The sequence below is a fragment of the Pagrus pagrus genome (genome assembly GCF_965226575.1).
Source record: "Pagrus pagrus genome assembly, chromosome: 14".
NCBI lineage: Eukaryota > Metazoa > Chordata > Actinopteri > Spariformes > Sparidae > Pagrus > Pagrus pagrus.
The window spans coordinates 16738699-16760625 of NC_140198.1; the positions used below are offsets into that span (position 1 = coordinate 16738699).

The 21927-nt window shown below is 42.0% G+C and overlaps 1 protein-coding gene across 5 annotated transcripts in view; it reads right to left on the minus strand.

Moving 5' to 3' along the window:
* Positions 1-21927, minus strand: part of LOC311269353 (glutamate receptor 3) — a 97551-nt gene that overhangs the window by 47165 nt on the left and 28459 nt on the right. For all 5 annotated transcript variants that reach the window (XM_084373455.1, XM_084373454.1, XM_084373453.1 and 2 more), the window contains exon 3: positions 14190-14429. In XM_084373455.1, coding sequence (XP_084229581.1) covers positions 14190-14429 — 240 coding nt within the window. The remainder of the gene's footprint in view (positions 1-14189; positions 14430-21927) is intronic.

The window sequence follows — 21927 nt, forward strand, 5'->3', positions numbered from 1 at the left end:
CAGTGCACAGAATATGTTGAGTGGTGGTGGAAATGCATGGTGGCAAGGGCTCATTACATGCTGTATCGGGTCATAACTAAGGGACAGAGAGAACGCAGCCAACACACTACAGCTGACTGGACTAAATGGGCGAAAGCAGCATCACATGCTGTGTTACCCTTTTCTCTCCGAGCAGAGATAAAACTGCTGATTCCATAGAATAATGGGTATTATTACAGCTGCTGAATAAGCCGTTGTAAAGTGTGTTTATGTAAATACAAGTCAGCCACGCAGCCTCTCTACCGGCATTACACCGGCTAAATGTAAACTGGTGCTCACTCTGTATCACAGTCAAGTGATGCATAACATCCCTGCAGCACAGACCAGGCTGCACTTTATTATCACGGCTACTGAGGCTGTTATATCACCTCCTGCATGTCTGCTTTATTAGGCTGTGCAGAAATGTAAAGTGCCCATCGATACTTTAGGCTGAGTTTTGGCGGGGTTACACAGTTTTCCATGCATTATTTGTAAAGCTCTGGGTATTATACAGTCTCATCGAGCCCCTCAGACTGTTCAACATGCCTTTTAAATATTAAAGTTGCTCATTCCTTGAATTATTCAATTTTTAATGCTATTAGACCTGAATTTTAAAGTCCTACCCCTTCCCCACAGAATGTGTTTTGCTTTTTGGTACTTGACTTGTTTGACCTTTACTAGAAGACTGTTTTCGCATTAATTTGCTGAAGGGGGAAAGTTTCTCTGTGCTTACTTTCGCACAACTTCTGGAGTCACAAAAGGCTTTATAAATGAGATCAGCACATAAGGGTGCTCCACAAAACATCACGTCTGCTCCTCTAGAAAACCGAATGTGTGTTTAGATGATATTTTCGAGTGTGTTTAAAAGACTCTCATATTAAATAAGCCTTTATTTTATACACATGAGTAACACTTTATAATAACCACCATTAATCAATGGTGGTTCAACTTCATAACAGCCATCCACAAATGTTAACAGATAAACTACACAGCATTTATTAACCATTTACACAATACATCAGTATTATACAGCAACTTTAGAAAAAACAACTGCTATTTTTCAATGTGTTGTATCTAAATTTGAAATTCCAGTATCATGATAACACTACTATACGTACAGTAGTTGATCGAATGACAAGGTAGCATTAGGCTGTCGTCTGTAAAACACCAACCTGTTAATGGCTAACTGAAGGCTAGGCTGAGATTTAGTTGGAAACAACGGTTGTACTCCAGCAGCCTCAAGCTAGCCATTTATCAGTAATCTGTCTATAGGATTATTTAGTTAAGTGAATATTCACATATCTTATTTGCCGCAAATCTCAGTGTGAAATCCTTGGTTATTAATGTGGCTCTTCCTAGTTTCTTATTCTGCATAATTCAAATGAAAAAAGCATGTTCCCTCTTTTTTCCGATGGTAACTCATAACTGACATATAGTAGGACGGAAACATGGATTATGATGATAATCCACTTAAAATTCACATTTATTGTCATAAAAAGGAATTAACCCTGATTCCAAAATGAAGAATGAACATTCTCTCTCACAGATGGTGCGATGATGGTTTGGTCTATATAACTTTTTTCACACGAGCAGTAGTACTCGCCAAGACCTGTGAACAGACTTCGATGTGTAAAACTGGTTTAAAACGGGAAACGTTGTGATATAATAGTTCCCATGTACCGAGAAGAGAGCCCCCTGAGTCCACAAACATCTGACTTTATAGTAACACCTATCCCGAAGTGGATGTAAAGCAGGATGTGTCTTGATCATTCATGTGTAAATAACCCAGAATAAACAGATGACACTCCTCGTGTCAGACAGCACTGACCTCCACTTGTGACTAATGTGCATCATTTCATAACCATTATTTAAAAAAAAAACATTGGTGACTGGTGACCGTTACTAATGGACATGTGAGCTGACATGTCCCCAATCGAGTATTCAGAGCACAGTGACTCAGCTGACATGTCCACCCTCCACCCCCCTGCTGGCGACCTTCACAGTGAAGTGCTCGGCAGACAGCACTCAGATCAGGTATGGCCTTTAAAGACAAGTGGCTCTCGCTGGGCGCCACCACATTAGCCACTCAGAAGTCTAAAGAGGCAGACGAGATGTGTCCACATGTCTGATTCTTGAGGAGGTTAAGGAATTCAAAGGGGTATTAGAGCGACTGTCCTGTCTAAGTGCACCGCGAAGAGTCGGATTTTAGATAAGAAGCTGCGGAGCTGACCCGAGACTGGATCTGGCTCTGTCATCATCCAGACTTTATCTGGTCAAGCAGGCAGAAACATGTTTTTTTTTTTTTATATATCAGCTGGGAGATATCAAAACAAGAATCCAGCGCAGTATATCTCTGGTGGCAGAGGGGAAATGAAAAGGCAGGCGCTGAGTGTCAGCTCTCCTCCCAGTATTCTGACACATAGTAGTAGAACACCATAAGCTGGGATATGCATGACATTTTGAGACATGTTAGTAGCTGCTTAAGAAAAAGGATTTGGGGGGATTTACAAATGATTCCCTTTAGAGTTTTATTTTCGTTCCTTTTCTGTCACTAAACTAAGCTGGATATTTTGGATTCAAACATTTGTATGAGCCTGTCGATGTTAAGCTATTCAGCGCGCTCACAATTTAACATGTGCGGAAATAAAAAACTGAAGTTTGGACGTCCTGAACGAAAGGAGTCGTCTGACAGTGACATTTTACTCGATTCTAACACCAATAACCACAATGCAAATGTGAAATGTGAATGTGAAAGGACACCCGGAGTCTCCTGGTGAATATTAACACCGCTGCGATTTATCAGTCGGTGCACAAATGACAATGTCTTTTGGTCCCAGAGTTTTGGTTGACTTTGTAAACAGATGGTACATTTTACAACAGCCAGCAGGCAGGACAACCGTCAAGGGCATTTTACAGAGTCAATTATTCAGCACCCTCCTGAAAAATAATACATATTCAAAATCAGGAGCATATTGGCACAGGGCTATAAATAGCACAGACAATAATTTAATTTCTCACACACACAAGTAAAATATTTTATAAAAACAGCCCTAATGTCAGGCAAAACATGAATCACTTAAGTGTACTGTAGTGGTGCTAAATGTCAGTTTGTAAGCAGAACTTCATTCAGATAAAGACAGAAATAAAGTCCCAGGAAAGATATCTGATAAAGGTAGAAATGTGTGTCAAGTTACAAACTCCAAAATACTCTGCAGAGCTTTGATCTTCTTTTAGCTCACTGTTTTAGTTTCACAGCCTGCACCTGTACAATATAATACAGTGAGCACGCAGCAGCATCATCGCTTACGTTAGCTAGTGAAGAAAGTTGAAGCTAAAGAGTGTTTTCCTCTCAGAAGCTGGTGGAAGCCAAATGTTGCTGTGTGTCAGTTATCCATCAGGTTGTTTCGAAGCTCCTCTGTCACCCAAAGAGCAGGGATGACATATTTTAATGTAGGCTAACCCAGAAGTTAGCATCGCCCTGGTTTCCTCGTCAAAAAGCCTATGGGATTTTTCAATTGGATTTTTTTTTTTTCCATTTTGGATTATTGCACAAAGTGCAGCATAAATACCATTGCCAGAAGTAAAAAGCTAACATTAGGCCATAAACTTCAAAATCACCACCCCTAAGCTTCCTCCTACACTATACTGTAAACACTTAACTATAAATTGATCAATTTGCAAGTGGGAGAGTGCGAGTGGATGAGTCTCGATGTTCGGGATAATCTCGCTGACAACCTCTGTCGTCTCATTTACTGTAGCTACTTGGTGGTAACAAGACACATACACACTTTTTAATTCAAACATGGAGTATTAACTGCTGTATTTTATGTACTAGAACAAAGTGTGAAAATCTCCTAAGCCACAGACCTTATTTTAGGCATTTACCAAAAACCTATTCAAAAAACCCACTGACTTCAAGATGATAGAAAATTGCTGACTTATTTCCTGGTTGTAGGACTCATTCAAGCAGCACTCTATGGCTATCAATGAATGTTACTTCATAGTGGTTGTGATCAATACTAACAATCGATCACGTTATATGTGAAGGGGGTCTCTATCGATGAACCCACAGAGAATCATCATCCAACTCAGCTCTATTGAACATTTTAGCTTTTTCCACAATTTTTCTGTTGTGGTTCACTCTCAGCTCTCATCAGTGTCATTTTTTATGCTGTTTTGAGTGAAAAATCTCTAAAGATCCCCTCTGCACTACATGTTCAGCACTAAACAGCAGACAGACACAGTAAGCAACTGGCTAGCAAGCACAGCAGTCCGTTTAGCAGCTAATGAGCCAGACATTTCCTTCAGAAGTTAGTGGTCACCACAAATAGAGCTGAAATTGGACTTGCATTCAGCAGTTGGCAGGAAACATGACTCGGAATAAATGCTAATGTTGTTTGGTAGCTGCTGGATGTTTAAATGGTAACTGTTTGCTAACACGTTCGCCATATTTGTTTAAAAGTTGATTAAATGTCAATGTGTGTTTACAGCTTGTTTCCACTCCCGAAGTAGTAAAAAAACCAAAAAACAAACAGGCAGTTATTTTACGTAGAAAGCCAGGCTGTGACTACTGAAAAACAGGTAGTACTTTGATTAAAAAAGGCATATTTAAATGATATGACAAATCTAATGTGATGCTTCTTTACATTTAATTAAGTCAGAAGTACAGACAGAGAGACACAGAAACACACACTGTCTGTGAGCAAAGAACAAAAGGGTAGAGAAAGCTTTGAGTTTTTGCAACATGTGATTCCTCTGCGGTTCATTCTGCACCAGCACTCAACTAGACAGCTTGGCCTTTCATCAACTCACAACTGAAATCAGTTTTGGTGGCTGCTTCTCAGAGAGAAAGAACAGAGAACAACTTGTCCTCTGAAGAGATAAGTGCTGACATGAACCAGACCTGCGACACGCTGACAATAGTTAAAATGTTTTAATTTCATGCAAATGAGCCGGACGTTTTTAGTAGAAGAAGGGGGTGAAAATACTCAGCCTAATTTGTACAGAACGACGTACATTTTGCTGTCCTGAAAAACGCTGTTTCAAATGTGTTTCCCTTTCAAGCTACCACAAGCAAAAAAACTGAGTTTATGTTCCATACTGCATTGATGCTCGAGTCTACAAGCGCAAAAAAAATGTTAAACACACTTTGCTTTGAAGTTTGTCCACAAAATGAACCCAAAGAAACGCCTAAAGATTACAGCAATTGTTAGAGCGAACGGCACAAAGCGGAGTTGGCCTGCATGTGGGATTCTCTTGAATATATGAGCTTAGTAGCCCACACAGCACTGCCCAGGAGATCAGTATGTACTCCTCTGATATGGAGTTCTTTGCAGCTCAGAGGATTGGTTTTGTAGAGCTTAGCACTATTTGGCTATTGGGTCCAGCTTTGAACCAAAATAATATTGTAGGTTACTCACAGTCATGTATAGCGCGTTGGAATAAAGCGTCTTCTAAATGGGTGATTATCATTGTTTTTCTCCGACAAATTACTTCATTATCTGTTTGCTGAGGCTTATCTTTTTAAATCCTGAAGGAAAAATATTTGATCAAATGTAGAACAATGCATCCTCCAAGGGATTTATCTCCCCTGCGACAGACAGAGCTGGAAGAAGGCGACGGACCGAGGCTCTGCTGGCACCTGGCCGTGTGTTTCTTCTTGTCTGTCTTGGGCAGCGGCTCACATGACGGCCGAGCGTGGTGTGCAGTCTCAACTGTGACTCAGTCGTCCCTCCCCCTCTCTGGAGAAGGTGACCTCTTTAAAATTCTCTCGCAGGCATCTGAACCGTGCCGTTGTCATGGGATGCCCAAAGCTGAGCGCGGCGACACCAAAGGGGGGAACTCAGACAAAGCCTGTGAACCTACTTCAGAGAAATCTCCCAAAAAATCTCAAAGCTTATATGTGGCTCCGCAACGATTGTTTTCAGTGGGCAATGCCTACAGAGCCAGTGAAATAAAAAAGGATTAGAGCTGCCAAATGACAGTAAAGGACACTTTTGAGTACAATTAGCCTAACAACGCCTACTCCCAATGCAGACCAATGCAGATAACAGCTCCCTGTTCCAAATTAGCTGAACTGCAAAGAGCCCTGCTCCCCCACACCACCCACTCCTGCCAAATCCCTGATCAGAGCTAATCAGACAGATTATTCCTTATCTAATGACAGCTGCAAAGTCGCTAACAGATTGTTGAGCATTTCTCCGCCTGTTTCCTTCCACCTCTTATGAAACTTTTATTCACATTGCATCAGGTAATTCATGAACTTTCGTTGCACTTAAAGATGATTCACATTCTGAAGTCATCTATATGAACAACGATGGATAGAGAGAGAGAGAGAGAAATCATACATAAGCATAGATATTTGCATTTCAACCATATACAGAGAAATGGAGCAGGCTGGCACTTGCCCATCAGTGAGAGCTGCACTAACTGCCTGTTCTTTTTCAGCTCTCCAATAAAAATAAAAAAATACAGCCTCCCGTCGCTTAAGCAAATAAAAATGGTGTTTTCTCTTGGGCAAACGGGGAAGAGCACATCACATCAATCTCTTTCATAATGCATAAAGACTACTGCTGTAATGGCCTTGTGTTATCCTGAAAGCCAGTGTCCGGAAATAGATGAGAGACGTTTGAGTAACACAGAGGGGAGACGATAGTCGAGTCACAAACCAAGCAGTGGCTATGAAGCAGAGGGGCGCTTGATTAGTCACCTGGTTTGTTATTCGGCCATGTAAAGTGGTAAGGTTAGAGCGGATTAGATATGACAAGCTGGATCTTCCAGAAGAAGGAGGGGAGGGGGCTCCGATTTCATGAAAAACATTCGCCGCATCTGACAGCATGTCTGACAGTGCTTGGCCTTCTGTGCCATTTGCTGTTTTCTGACGCAGTCGAGGCACAAATGCTTTGCTGACTCCTCTGTTCCTCTCCTCACTCTTCGTCTCCTTCGTTTTCGTTTCCGTTCATTTGAATATTTGGCTATTTCTCCTTCCTCTGTGAGCAGCTGAGACGACCACGTTGAGCTGGAGGGGGAAAATCTTTTCTTTAGCCAGGATAAACCTCCTGCTCCTGAACTGCTCGCCCTCGTGTTCCCCTTGAGCCGACAGGAGCGAACAGATGCTTAAAATAAGAGCAGGATAAGCGGATGGCGGTTTGAGATCATGATAAGATAATCGATGACCGAAATTACCCAGTGTCTTGAGTTCCAATTTTTCTAAGTGGCAGCATTATAAGTGTAGAGGAAGGGGGGAAGGCTGAGCATTGATTGTATATTGTTAGGAGTAACAGATATAATTGATCAAGCTTCAGGCTGCTTATTGACGAGAATCTAAGATGTCTCAGGTCTCAAATTCATTTTAAGGACTCCCTAACAAACACAAGCAAGCAAGAGCATTAATTAAAAAAATGCTTGTTATTCCAAATGCAAAGCTGCAGTAGGTTGGCCCAGGCTGCTTTTGTACCATTAACAAAACTGTAAGACGGAGCTGGACTTTCATTTCCTCGTCAGATAAACTTGTTTTTCCAGCGCTCTCTTTCTGTCTGTTCCGAGGTCAATCAATGTCCACAAAAATCCCAAACTCCTTTTAAGAGCTTTAATTCTGACAACCTCAGCCTCGGGCAATCATTAAGAGATGTTTGATATACGGCTACAGCTCATTATACTGCATACCCATGACCATATGTCAGGATGGTTGTGGGAAAGCTGCTTTGGGCCGGGATGGACGGATAAGAAAATTAAAACTATGTTAACGTCCATGTGAGTAGACTTGGACAATATAACAGATTCTGTGAGACCATATACTGTGCGCTTGTCAGCCATTAATGCAACATATACAGTTGTAACAGGACTGTCTGCGTAATTAACCTAACTGATGGCATTCTGTATATACTTCATAATTCATCATTGTAAGCATAAACCCACAGTGGCATCACCCGTTGGTTTGTGGACTACCGTTTTAAAGCCTCAGTTTAGTTCAATGACCACTGCCGTCTTGGGTTTTTGGAGCCAGAAGTGACCATATTTGGACGAGAGGGTGGTGAACAACACTGTGTGAGCGACATTTCAATCACAAGGTGGCCACGCCCTAAACCATCCACTGCTTTATCGTCTATTATACGTATGTACAACGGAGGCTTTATAAACTGATGCTGATCAGTAACTGATGCCAACACGGTTTGCTGCAGCAGCTCGTCCACATCCCCCCGCCTCCTCTTTTGGTACTGTTGATGTCACTGAGATGTAATGATCTTAAATGTGTTTACGAAGGGAGAGTTGCTGTCTTGTTGCTGCTCAGACTCATTGCGAGGCCGCTCAAACAGCAGAGGCTTTTCCACTAAATTAAACTGTGCAGCTGTTTGCTGTAACTGGTCGATGATTTGATGTTGAATTACCAATTTCTCAGTTGATTTTCTGGCTTTTATATTGGCATCGGGTAACCTTGATCTGCTTGCTCTGGATCCACTGTACTGTAAACTGAAAGGCGGAACACACAACATTTATCCAAAAGGATAATGATGATGGAGGTGAGGGCTTTATAACACATTGCTCCAAAGTCTCCCATAGATGTTTAGTTATCTAGTTTAGGTTAAGATCTGAATTTGAGACTGTGAAGGCGTCATAATTAGATTCACATCGCTTTCATTCTCATCAAACGGTCTGTTCAGTGAGTGCTCTGTATCTTCATATGTTTCTCTAGTCGTTTATTCAAGTGTATCCTTCAGTCAGTGACTCAACTTTGTGTTGACTTAAGAAAAGTATAAAAATACAGCAAGGGTGGAAGAATACATGAAGGGTGGTTGAAAAATAGTCCTGCAGCTCACAGAATGATGGCAGGGGTGTAGGAACTGTCCAAGGTCCTGAAACTATGATCTCTGCACTGGAATTACCAAACAGCCGGAGAAAGTTGTACTTGAAATTGTCTAAATGTACATTTTCTTTCCTTTCTTGGCAGATAAGCAATATGCGCATCCTAGAGTTGTTCAGTAACGACTTTGTTCACATATATTGAGCTGCTTACACACAGATGCCCAGAGTAAAGACTGTCTGCAATGAGGCCAAGCGTTGCAACTCAGCTCTTTAAGCGCAGAACAAAGATTTACAAAATGATGCAACTGTTTTTTAAAGTTATGTAATGTCTTCTCTGGCTACAACAGTGTGTTAAATTCTCTGCAATGCAATCCTGACAGCCAATCTGTTCAAGGGAGAAGATGTGTCTTAATGTTGGAAAGCAAGAATGTCCCTAATGAGTGACTGTGTTCATTTGAGTCAGTAATTCACAAATTATCCAGAAAATGTTGGTTATTCTGCATTAATAATTCACATGTATGATATTGTAGATACAATGTGCTCGGTGCTGCAGTGTGGAGCAGAGAGTCTGCAGCATACATGCTGTTTGATGTTGTTTAAAGCTGCACTGCCTCTGCATGCGTGGACGTGCATGGATCAGTTGGTGCCATTTTGGGCGTCTGGCAGAGCGGAGTGAGCGGCGGATAACAGAGGAGGTTTGGTTCATGCAGAAAAACTCAGAGACAGCTAACGCCTCAGCTGTATCTTCTCACTGAATGCACACCGCCCTTTGAGGTTTTCACCGATGACGTCACTGCACAGCACACACGCAGACACACACACAGTCACACGCTTGCAGCATGTAAACTGGCTTTCTGAACACACTCCATTCCCAGGCAACCCGATGCCCACGGAGAATCTTAAATTCTTTCAACTCGGAGTCGGAGAGGATTCTCAAAAACAAGGAGTCATACGAATATCTTTTTTTCCAGAAGAAAACAAACAAAAACTTTACTAAATTTGAAGTAACCTTGGAGAATTTTATGTTTTGAATTTGCAGCGTTGTGTTTTCTCGCCTGCATCTCTATGTTTTTCGCAACCCTTTGAAGCCTGTCTCACAGAAAAGCACCTTTCAGTCACTACTTGGCTATTCTGTTACATGTGTATCCCAGTTACGCTCTCCTTTGCTCTTTCTCTGTTCTCTGTGAGGCACAATAGAGTCACTGAACAGCCCTCTTGAAGCAGAAGAGCGTGATTGATAAATCTCTGCCACAGTCCCAATATTAGAGCCGGGGAGGAAAACAGTGTTTACCCACAGAGAGGGGGGGTCAAGGTCTATTGATATGTGTCCATCTGGGAGTAAAGGTGCAGTGAGGTGTTCACAGAGTGGAGCAGCTGCTTTGTGCCATTGGCTCTCTCTCTCTCCCTCTCCCACTCTCTGTTAATGAGCCCGTGTGCCCGACTGCTGAGTGCAGCTCTTTAGCAGCGTGCAATTAATCAGACGTTTCCTTGCGGAGACGAAACCGACCAGACATTCGGCAGCAGGGCAGTGTGATTGCGCGCCGAATGCAAATTCTCCGTCATGCCGACCATCCCCATTTGTCAGAGGGGAAGGAGAATGCCGGAAAAAAGCTGCAGTAAAGGTTGTTAGACTGTAGTCCTTCATTTTGATGGCGACAAAAAAGATATTAAAGATCTAGTTTGCATTATGTAGACTTCATGAATCAGGAGGACTACATTAGACAGTACGCCACTAACTGTACTTAAATATAATTTTTGAGGTATCGGTATCTACTTGCATACTAGGATTATTTTACAAATTACGATTATGATGCATGATTGTGTTATTATCAAATGAAACACAGACTGCAGTACGACGCTTTAGCTGAACACTGTGGGAACAAGTGACAGTAAGGTAATAACTGTAAATGCTAAAACATATCCATCTAATGTTAGCTAACATCAGCTAACATTAGCTACCATATGTTAAAGGGAAGCTCCACCAGTTTCTTTTCCTTCTGTGGCTCCAGAGGAAGCTGCATGGAATCTGATGAATTGCCCCCAGTGATGTCACTCAGTGGCTAAGCTGCATTGTGGGTAATGTAGACGCCAGTTTTTGAAAAGCAACACTCCTATTGTAGTCTGTTGGGCTCATCATAGACATTCTTCCTCCTTAAAAACCTGGCGCCTACATTACCTCCAATGCCACTAAAGGCATTTATCAGATTACATTATTGCCTCTGGAGGCACAAAAGGCTTTGTACTACGTTTTTAATGTATGCAGTACTACTCCCCAAGACCTGTAAACACACTTTAATGTGTAAAATTTGTAATGTTACCCTTTAATGATCATATCAGACCGAGTAAGGCTCCGAGTAACAACTCCTGGATGCGTTGAACTGCTTTTGAACTCAAGAGAAAAATCCTGTGTATTGTATTTTAAGTTACAGTGTCGCTTTCAACTCTCCAACGCTCCACCTCAACAAGCTACAACGCTAGAATGCTGCATACACATGTATGTATGATGCATTATAATACTTTAAGTACATTTTGCTTTAACTTTTTCTTACTCATTACCTTTATTTTGGATTATAGGATTTGAGTGCTTCATCCACCACTGATCTCAATACACTAAATGCTAAAACTGAAACAATAATAACATTGCTTCTTAAGTTTCAGCACACTGATAAATAATTCTGTGTTCCTGCCTTAGTCAGAATAACTAAATTACAATTATGGAGCAATTATGGAGAGAGGATAAAGATGCAAACTGTAATGCAATACCACAGTCTAGTATTAAAAGGAGAACATACTGTACTTTTATAAAGACTTCTTCAATGAAACTAAGTTTCTGAAAATCACCCCCAAGACACACATTAGAGGAAGTGATTTTATCTCTTGAGACCCAAATGTCTTGTAGAAATGTTTCCTGATTTGAATTTTCCATCAGAAGTTTCTTGTGAAATCGTTCTTGATTCCTCAGCTGAAGGCACAGAGACAGTGAGTTCAACACTCTCACTCTGGTTTCTTCCAGATTAAAAGAAAAGAAAAACTGTATTGTTTAATTCTGTTGTAAGACTGGTTAATTATCAAGATTATTTTGTAACTGTCATAAGGATAGTTGCACTATAACGACTTTATATCTGTCACGATGCCCCTTGTATAATACGTAAGCATAATGTGCAATTTGTTATAACTTAAGTAAATAAGTCGGACCTAGTGGGGCCCTACTCTCGGTGGCCAGCTGGTAATGCCCAGATGTTGTTCAGTTCAAGAGGTCTTTCCTGCCAGCAGCCATTAGCATGCTTAATGAGGACATTTCAGAGTCAGAACATCGAGGATAAATATGTGATGTTGCACTGCAGCAGATAAACATGTCTTTAATGACCCATGCGTGTGAAGGCGTGCTTCTCTTTGTTCTGCTTCTCTTGGATCCGCGTGGCCTTCTTCACTTTTCCCCGTTTGTATCAGTTATGTTTGTCAAACAATCAATTCTTCTAATGAGGAGTGGGCTGCATGAAACGGTAACAGACTCCCATTCTGTTGAAAGCAGCTGCGTGAAACTCGTTTTTTCCTCATCATTATGAATATGTCAGTTAAAACAGCTTAAATCAGCGCATCGTGCTGTCAGAGGGAGGCATCACCAACATGAAAGTGGAGCTGCGCCTATTTGATGTCAATACAATTACCAGTTTGAAGCGCACGTTAAAATCAAATGTGCACTTCATGCATGGGGACATTAAGTTGTATCTCTGGGCATTTTATTTTCCATTACAGTCAAAACCCCATCATACAGATACAGTTTTTATGGTAGTTATGCCTCCAGGCTATGATAAAAAAAAAATCCCTCTTATGGTGTATGATGAAAGGAAAGACAGAGTCCACTTCCCCAAGATGTACAGCAGGGGATCGACTGTTTCATTTTAATGATTTTTCCCATTTCAAGCTGACTGTAAGAGGCCCTTTGTTCTGACAAAAGGCGCTGCTCGTATGTGGAAAGTGTCTCGTTAAGGGACAGGCATTACACTTGTCATTGTGAAATGCCTCAGCAGCATATTGCTGTCATATCGCCCACAAACTATGAACAGTCACTCACACAAGCAGGGCCCCCTCGCAAGTCCCACTCCGGACCTAAATAGAGCCCCTCTTCCTATAATGAAGATTAAAGTGACATTTGGATGAGTGTTGGCTATGTTGCTCCAGAGCCTTGACGGAGGGGGAGCGGGCTGGGACTGGCAGCCAAAATAGGACGGATAACTAGCCTCTCAGCAAACACAAGCTGTACAGCATGTGGGACTCTGTCCTAAACTACAGTGTTTACACTGTGTCACGCCGTGGAAATGGCCAGAGTATTACAGATGGCGGCCTGTCAGCCTCTGCACAGCAGGTGAAAGACGCCAGCAGAGTGAAGCGGAGCTCTGAGGGCCGCATCAGGAAGCACTTCTGAAAGGGTTGATGGTGCCATGGAGAGGCTAAAAGACTCCTCAATTGTTTCGAGAAGCTCTTACTTTGTGCCAGACGTGTATACGTTTATTACAAAAAACTGCCATCGAAGTTTTGTAAAAGTGCACAAAATAGCTCTGTGGGAATCAGTTTCATGAGTGAGCACTAGCTTAGACACCCACCTGAACTGGAGATATATAAAGTGTGGCGGGGGAAGTGAAAAAGGAGTGCTCTTGTCCTAGAAATGCTCTATGTCAGTTTAAAAATACTTGGAATGCACAGGCCTGAACAGTTTGGCACATTTAACAGCACAGGCTGCACACAGAAAACCTCTACATCTGCCGAGTACACAACTAACATGACTTTGAAATACAAATGAGATCACATCATACATATTTGCCGGCTGATTGGCATATCGTCGCGCTCTCCAGATGCTGACCCTTGGAGGACGACAAAGACCCGAGTCTGTAAATAGTTGGCCTACATGAACGGAGCAGGAGGCCATGAAGAAGACGCAGAAGTTGCAGGATGTTGTGTTTCTGCCGTCATATAATCCAATTAGAGCTAAATGATAATCAGAGAGTGGCAAGGATTAGAGGCTCAGGCGGCTGGAGTCGCACTATGCTGCGGATCAGCAGCACCTGTGAATGACTCATTCCCCGGAAGCCGGGAGCTATTGACTGAGCTACATTCAGCCACATACTGAAGCAATTTAGGATCATTACGGGCATAGATTAAAATGTATCAGACCACTTAGAATGAGGATTGGGGATAAGGGATTTACATATTAAAGACTGATCATATACACTGTATAATAACACAGGCTTGGCGTGGCAATTACTTCTTCCTCTAGCGCCGAGATGTTCTGCACTACCCATCTGTCTCCTGCTGAAAGCCTGCATCGGTGTGTGATTGTGTGTTTTACTTTCCCAGAGGGCCGCTCTTACCTCTGTCAGTGTCGTAAAGGTAGACGAACTTCTCCCACTTGTAATGGGCCAGCAGACTGAGAACGGCTCCCCGCAAACTGGGCCTCATCTGGATGACAAACTGCACGTCGGCATCGATGGGGAAGCTGGGGGTAATGAAGGAGGTGTGCAGCGCCCCGCAGAAGGAGGTCAACGTGTTCATGGACTTCCTGTCGTAGAAGCCGAAGATGGCATAAACTCCTCGGGAGAACTGGGAGCAGACTGTTGACAGGGACACAGAGAGCAGGTTGAGGTCAGGGACAAGCACAGAGACTTTATAATTAGCTGTTCCTGCAGACAGCAGCGAGGCAAACAAACAGCACATGCTGGCCTTTCAAACAAAGTTAAGATCCAAATTTCTTCACATGCTGACAGTTAAAATTGCTGATTGCACTAATGGCCAATGTAGGGGTAAAATGTGAGTAAATCCATGATGGCATTAATCTTCTGAGTAAAGCAGGGGCTATCTGAATAAATGGGTGCCATGTGGGTTGTCTGCTCCCCATAGCCATGCTCTGCTGCCCAGTGCCCTTCACTTCTCCTTGGTCTAAATTCAACTGCTTGGGTAATCAACTAGAAATAATGGGGAAATCAGTGCACTGGCCACAGCTCTTAATGGACAAATACCCTGAAACATGAGCATGCAAATGTGCAAGCGCCGGGCTGTGCTGCAGTATAAAAGATTTATAACAAGCCCTATCTGCTGCCATCTGCGGGCCCGCGGAAATGAGCTGCGGTCATAAACGCTCAGTGCATCACACGCTTGGTCTTACAAGGTGTTAACTATTTTATTTTATTTGTACATAATAAATGGTTTTAATAACACCAAGAAGGACTGAATCAGGGATATGACCCTTGCCTTAATGTTGGTAATAAGAAGCAAATGTTGGACAAACCAGTGGAGCTGCTCTGATATCTCTGACTCCAACACCGATCACTGCAGCTGCTCAGTATCTCTGATCAATGTTAAAATATGGTATTAAATAACTGACTGGATTTAATGAGGCGAAGACGTGCCAGTGGAGCACTGAGTTAGCTTTGCACTCCTAACCTACCCTGTCAGACTCACAGTGGACAGTTTTTAAAAAGTCACAATTTATGCTGCACAACCAGACTAATCATCTTTTTATTCCAGTTTTTATCAAAAACTTACCCACAATGCAACTAAACCACCGGACAGCTCAGTCAGAGGTTCTGGTGTGTTAGGCTAGTAACGGCTAATGTAGCCTCAAGCAGAGATAAGCAGCGGGCCACACAGCTCTGGTAATCTCGCTTCTTTTTAACTCTCCACATCCAGATTTTTTACATGTATATGAGTTGACTTTCATGTTGGGAGGATGGTAGCATGATAGCTAGATGAGACCGCTGTTCGAGATGGCGTTTCAACATTGGTATTTGCTTGAAACCACTCGATGTTTCACACATCAGGGCCTTTCCTACCCATGTTTGCGGCAACAGCACCAAGTTAGCGAAAACATGATGTTTTCCTAACCCTAACCATGTGTTTTTTGTGCTTAAACCTAACCAGAAAACAAGTACGGCATTGTCAGAAAACATAAAATTGGTAATTAAACTCTAAGAAACGTAAAGTTGCAACATAGCTGTGGTTTACAGAAAAGTACACTGGGAACATTTATTCTGGCAATTAGGTTGCTGAAGCCACACAAGGCTTTATAAAACTCTTATACTGTATGTGCAGTAGAAGTGCCAAAGACCTACAAACGCACTTTGATGTGTAAAATCAAATGATCAAGTCACTTCATGGATATCATCAATTAATGAATGAAAGTCTCATTAATTCATGCTTCATGTTATGTACACTCAGTTTTAAAACTACATTTTAAATAAATCAAACATCATCTGTATGAAATGTTGAAATCAAGCATGGCGTTCAATTGCATCCTTCAGAATGTATAATCCATTCTGTATTAGTCATCCTCACATCCTCGAGAGCTCGGTTCTGTCGTCCTTCTCTCAGTAATTTCATTGTTTCTCCAGCTCTCGTCTCAGCCTTCAACTTCAGCTCAGCACACATTAGATTTGCTGATGTGCGGTGAAAGGCTGGGGTGACAGAAATACCAAACAAACACAGGCCATCCACTGAATGCTATTACTGTAATCAAGTAGAGAAATCTTCGGGTGGCCGCTGCAAAATGTTTGATATCTGAAGGACACTTTAACCTTCATTTCTACGACCTGATGGGCTTTCTGTAAACACTTAAATAAATGCCCCCCTTCGTAAACAGGAGCATGTCAGATGTCAGAGCAAATCTATTCACTTTTGCATTCTGCAGGCTTCACAGTAACATTTTTCAAAACGACACAGATCCTCCTCCAATTACACATTGACAAATTTCCTTTGCAACACATAATATTCCACTCATGTTGTCCGAGAAGAATAGAGGGCGGCCATTAAATTAACACTTCTCAGCTCATCCAGTATCATCCGATTCTATTCTCAAAATGGCAGCAATAGTTTTGTGTTTGTCAAGGTTAAATAGACAGCCTGTTCTCCTAAAGGACTAATGAAATCATATATTTGGGCTTGTGAAACAGTAAACACTAGTCATCTACAGTAAACTCCCCTGATCCTGCTCTGGAATGAAGTTACGCATCATTTACTTTATTACAAAGGGGAAGTGGAGCTGTTTTTTTTTGTGCACTGCGGGCTCTGTGCGCTTCTGTTCAGAATACTAACACAGGATTTATACATGATTAATATCCAACTGGAAAAATCCACCTCTCATCGCTGTTTGTCCGTCTTATTTCCTGCATCGCCTAACAAACGCCCACATCTGCCTGTTATTACTGTCATTACTGTTGCTTTCTGTTCGTCCTCCCTCACCCTTTTTCTCTGCTGTTCCTCAGCTCTCACCACCTCTTCAAACCAAACAGGTAGACACAGCAGCTTCAGGGGTGTCAACACTGTCTCACGTCTCCCTGAAACTCAGGGCTTTGCAGCTTTGAGGGTCTCTCCTGCAGACAGCAGGGGGATCTTTTTTTTTTTGAGTCTTTCATAAAACCCGCTGATGTAGGGATGAACCTGTAGTGTGTGTGCACCGCAGAGACAAGCCTACAAAGTGAATTCTTAAAGCTCTATTGCTGAGGGGGGATAGAGGGGAGGCTGCAGCACTCGCCTGAAAGCGAACGCAGTGATAAAATTGAACTTTGTGCATATCGGAAAGTGCAAATAAAGGGAAAAGGATAGAGGAGGACTCACACTGAGATGAGGAGGTGAATATTCTTGGGCTAAGTCACTGCTGAGAGCCTTGAGGTTTGAGGGAATTGGATAGCGCACTTGAGCAAAGTAACAACAACAACTCTACTTTTCGTGACGATAACAAATAACTTGTTTGTGTATGTGCAGCCTGGTGGGGAGTCATTTTTTTTCTGGTGATGGAGAGGAGTGCCTGCAGCGATACTAGAAGAGGAGAAAGCAGCAGGACGTCAGTTTGTTTTCCTAAGGGGGGCGCAGGTCGTGCTGGTCTCAGACACATGGGAATACCTGTCCCGTTCAGAGGTCACATGTTTAGTAGGAGAAGGCAGAGGACACACAGCACAAACATGATGCTGCTGTCCCAAAATCACCAACTTATAAAGGATGGGGTCAAACAGAAACTAGGACTAACACCGGATAAATTCAGCAACTATTTTATTATGACATCAAAAGCAGGTGCAGAAGGTGCACTGAGCCACTGTGCAGCCTGTTTCTCTGAATATAGTCCTGTCTTTATGATAATGAAGACCATTCATGTCTATTCTTATATAGTAAATACCCCATATACACGATACTAACTATATTATGTTAGGCCTCTTTCCTTCCCTTCCTTCACTCAAAGTCTTCAGCAGTCTAAAATCTACTGCATGATGATTTGCGGGGTCAGAATGGGCAGCATCCCTCCCTTGTCATACAGCAGGGATGCTCAAACTTTATCTCTTAGAGGGCCAAAATTTAAAATTAATAGTTGCCAATTGGCCAAAAGCAAAAAGCTATTGTATTGTATTGTTAAGTTGAAAATTGGTGATTCGAAGGCAGGAAGCACACTGACTGCTTTTTATGGTGCCAGGAATCGAATCCCCAAAAAATCTATTTCAACCCTTTTTGGACCCTTTTTTGTGCACAATAATACTAAAAGTAAAAAATAAAATACAAAATGTTTTCTATATTTACAGTATAACTTTGCTAACTCATGATGAATTAGACCTGGTGAGCAGCTCTGAGAGGGGTTACATTGGTCAACCACTGGCATTCTGACATGATGCAATCACATTGACAAAATTCTAACATACTGGTGCTTTTACAATGATCACTATCTTAGTTTAGCATGTTAGCATGTTAACATTGGCTAACTAGAGATTATCTTGCTGTGGGATCACAGCAGCCACCACACCTGTCAACATGCTCACATTCTGACCCATGACTACTCAGTTCTCATTACTACATTATTACAGACCAAAGTTTTGTGACTGTATCTCACACGTTTGTGACGCTATCAGACAGACAATATCTGTTCACAGACAGACAAAAACACAATTTGCCATGACACACACACACACACACACACACACAGACTCACAAGTTGAAATCATTACCAGCTGAGGCTGATGGGAATATGATTTGGTTTTAAAAGTAATGAAAATGTTGAAAATCTGAAGGGTCAATAACCTACAAAGTCATTATAATTAATCCTGCAGGGGGCTCGAATGTGATGCAACATTATGTTGCTTTAAATGAAAAATAGTAATCAAACCATAATGATTCATCCTCTAGGCAGCATGAATGTTTGTACCAACTTTACTGACAACCTATCAACTGGTCGTTGAGATATTTCAGTCCGGACCATTGTGGTCTACCCACCCACAGACTGACACCACCAATCCTAGAATAATGCTACTAAAATGGGGACAGTCATGATGCCTGCATCCTATGTTGTCTTGTGATGATCAATTATTTAATAGACACTTGATAGATCTGAACACTAGAGAGGCTAAAAGCCTCAGGATCAAGCAGACAAGCCTACAAGCAGGTAGGTGAATAAACCCTACAGTACATGACAGCAGGACAAAAATCTTTTTTGATTTATGTCATGTCAGTGTATACATCAGCTGAACCAGACCTCACTCAGAGTGAGTGCAGCAAATCAGATTTTATGTTTGACATCCTAACCATTAACCCCTGATGTCACATGTGGGGTTATGTAACCTCTGCATGTTGTACAATCGTGGGAAAAGCTATGAGCTGTAAATCAGGATGGTGTATTTTCCCATCATAAGATCTGAAGCCAATTCACAAGGCTACTTATGCCTTAATTCTGCCAAACATGCAATATTGATATACTGTATTAATATTTACAGATTACAAATTAGAAAAGAAAATGTTGAGTCAGAAACTTGGAGGAAACAAATTAAGTGCTGTGAACTCCAAAACTAAAAGTAATCAAGATCTCTTTGCACTTGTGTTTTAAAGGAGCTCGTCAAATGAGACAGCATTACTAGGCTCGACGGAGGATGCCAACAAATCTTGCAAATGTGCTGACTGACAGACACTCAGCAAATTCAGTGTTTCCTCGTAGAAACGAGCTGGGCGGCTGAGCTGTGCCAGCTTCTGAATGATGATTTGCGGGGTCAGAACACATGGGCAGCATCCCTCCCTTGTCATTCCAGATAACATGTTTCCTTTGCACCTCTGTATTCTGCCAGCAGCTGTTCAGTGTGTCAGCTGGACAGGACGTACGGGGATGCTGAGGGAATATCTCAAGGCTCTGTCTGTGACTGACAGCTGAGCAAGAGGACACATTCAGAGGGCTGTAGGTATATCCAAACATTACCACAGCTGAAGTTATGTTACCATCAGAGTTCACGAAGTTCACTGAGAGACAGTTTTCACCCTCAATAATTCTGTTTCTGCTTTTAGAGAGTCATGTAGGAGCTCGAGCCCTCCCAGCATGCACTGGGCAATGAGACAATGATGAGGTTGAATAAACACATATATTCACTATATATACTATATTCTGTAGCTTCTACTTTCTGATCTGCATGTCTGTGGACTCTGAGAGGCAAACACGTTCAACAACAGTGCTTTTTTTTTTTACATCTTATATTGTAGAAAAACCTAAAAGATTTACATCCCTGATAAATCTAGTTGTCATGAGGTTAAATTATGTTTTTTCATCCAATTGAGGTGGTAAGGGTAACTTTCCAATGCAACTGTGGTGCACTATGCCCATCCTAAAGCCTACAACAATGAGTGATCGCATAGACAAATGACCCACCCGCTCTTCTTTCTCCTCTCTCCTGAGCCTCTGGATGATTGAAGCATAATTTAGCCAATGAGATTTCGAATACATACATTTTGAAAGCCCTTAACTTAAATTATTAAGTTTACAGTTTGATATATTTTGCTCTTTGAATAGATTAGTTTTTCCACCTAAGCACGTGTTTTTGCCTGTTTTAGATTCATAAAGTTGGTGTAAATAATGAAATGAACTACAGTATAATAAGTTGTTGCCTCTGTTAATCTCAAGCAGGGGCAATTTTTTGCCAATATTACCTTAGAAAAACACGTGTAAAGTGTTCACTTTCAGTAATATTGTTATCAACAAACAATCAAATATTGTTAATTTGAACTTGGACCATGTAAGACTATATGATGTTGACCCATTGTGTTTTCCAGCTAATAAAGGCAGTTGCAGGCCATCTCAGGCTTATTTTTGCACACAAAAAAAAAATGTAGGCAAGAAAATTAAATAAATAATTATGTGTGTTCAAACTCCTTTAGATTAATGCCAGAAGCACTTACAGAGCCTCTGACAGCTTGGGAAAACGACTCAGCTTATAACCTTTCAAAAAAGCCCCAAACCATGCCTGTACTCTAAATGATTCAACAACAGCTTTGAAATTAACTTTGGCTAGACTGGGATAGACATTTTAGGATAATTTAAGAACAGAAATTCTCACCACCTTACCCTAAACATGGTGAATGTATTTTTATGCTTGGTTGATTAGATTTCTGTCCTGCACCGATCCTCCTGTAACTTTCACATGAATCCATTGCAGTGTTTGACCTTAAGAAAAGAGATCATATTACTCCTGTACTGGCCTCTCTGCACTGGCTCCCTGTAAAATCAAGAATAGAGTTTAAAATCCTTCTCCTCACTTACAAAGCTGTTAATGGTCAGGCACCATCATATCTCCAGGAGCTCATATTACCCTATCACCCAACTAGAGCATTACGCTCCCAGAACGCAGGATTACTTGTAGTTCCTAAAGTCTCCAAAAGTAGAATGGGAGCCAGAGCCTTCAGTTATCAAGCTCCTCTTCTGTGGAACCATCTTCCTGTTTTGGTCCGGGAGGCGGACACCCTCTCTACCTTTAAGAGTAGACTTAAGACCTTCCTCTTCGATAGAGCTTATAGTTAGGGCTGGTCCGGGACAGGCCCAGGCCTGTCCTGGACCAGCTCTTAGTTATGCTGCTATAGGCCTAGTCCGGGGGACAATGACACACTGAGCTTCTCTCTCCTCCCCTCTCCTCTCCTCTCCATCTGTATACATTATGCCTGTATACATGCCCCATCTCTGCATGTCACTGACTTGCTTCTTCCCCGGAGTCCTTGTGCTTTCTAGTCCTACAGGCTCCCTTGGATCCTGGCCGCGCCCGGGTCGTGGATCGTGGATGCGCCCACTGCTATGGCCCTGCCTGATCGTGGATGCGCCCACTGCTA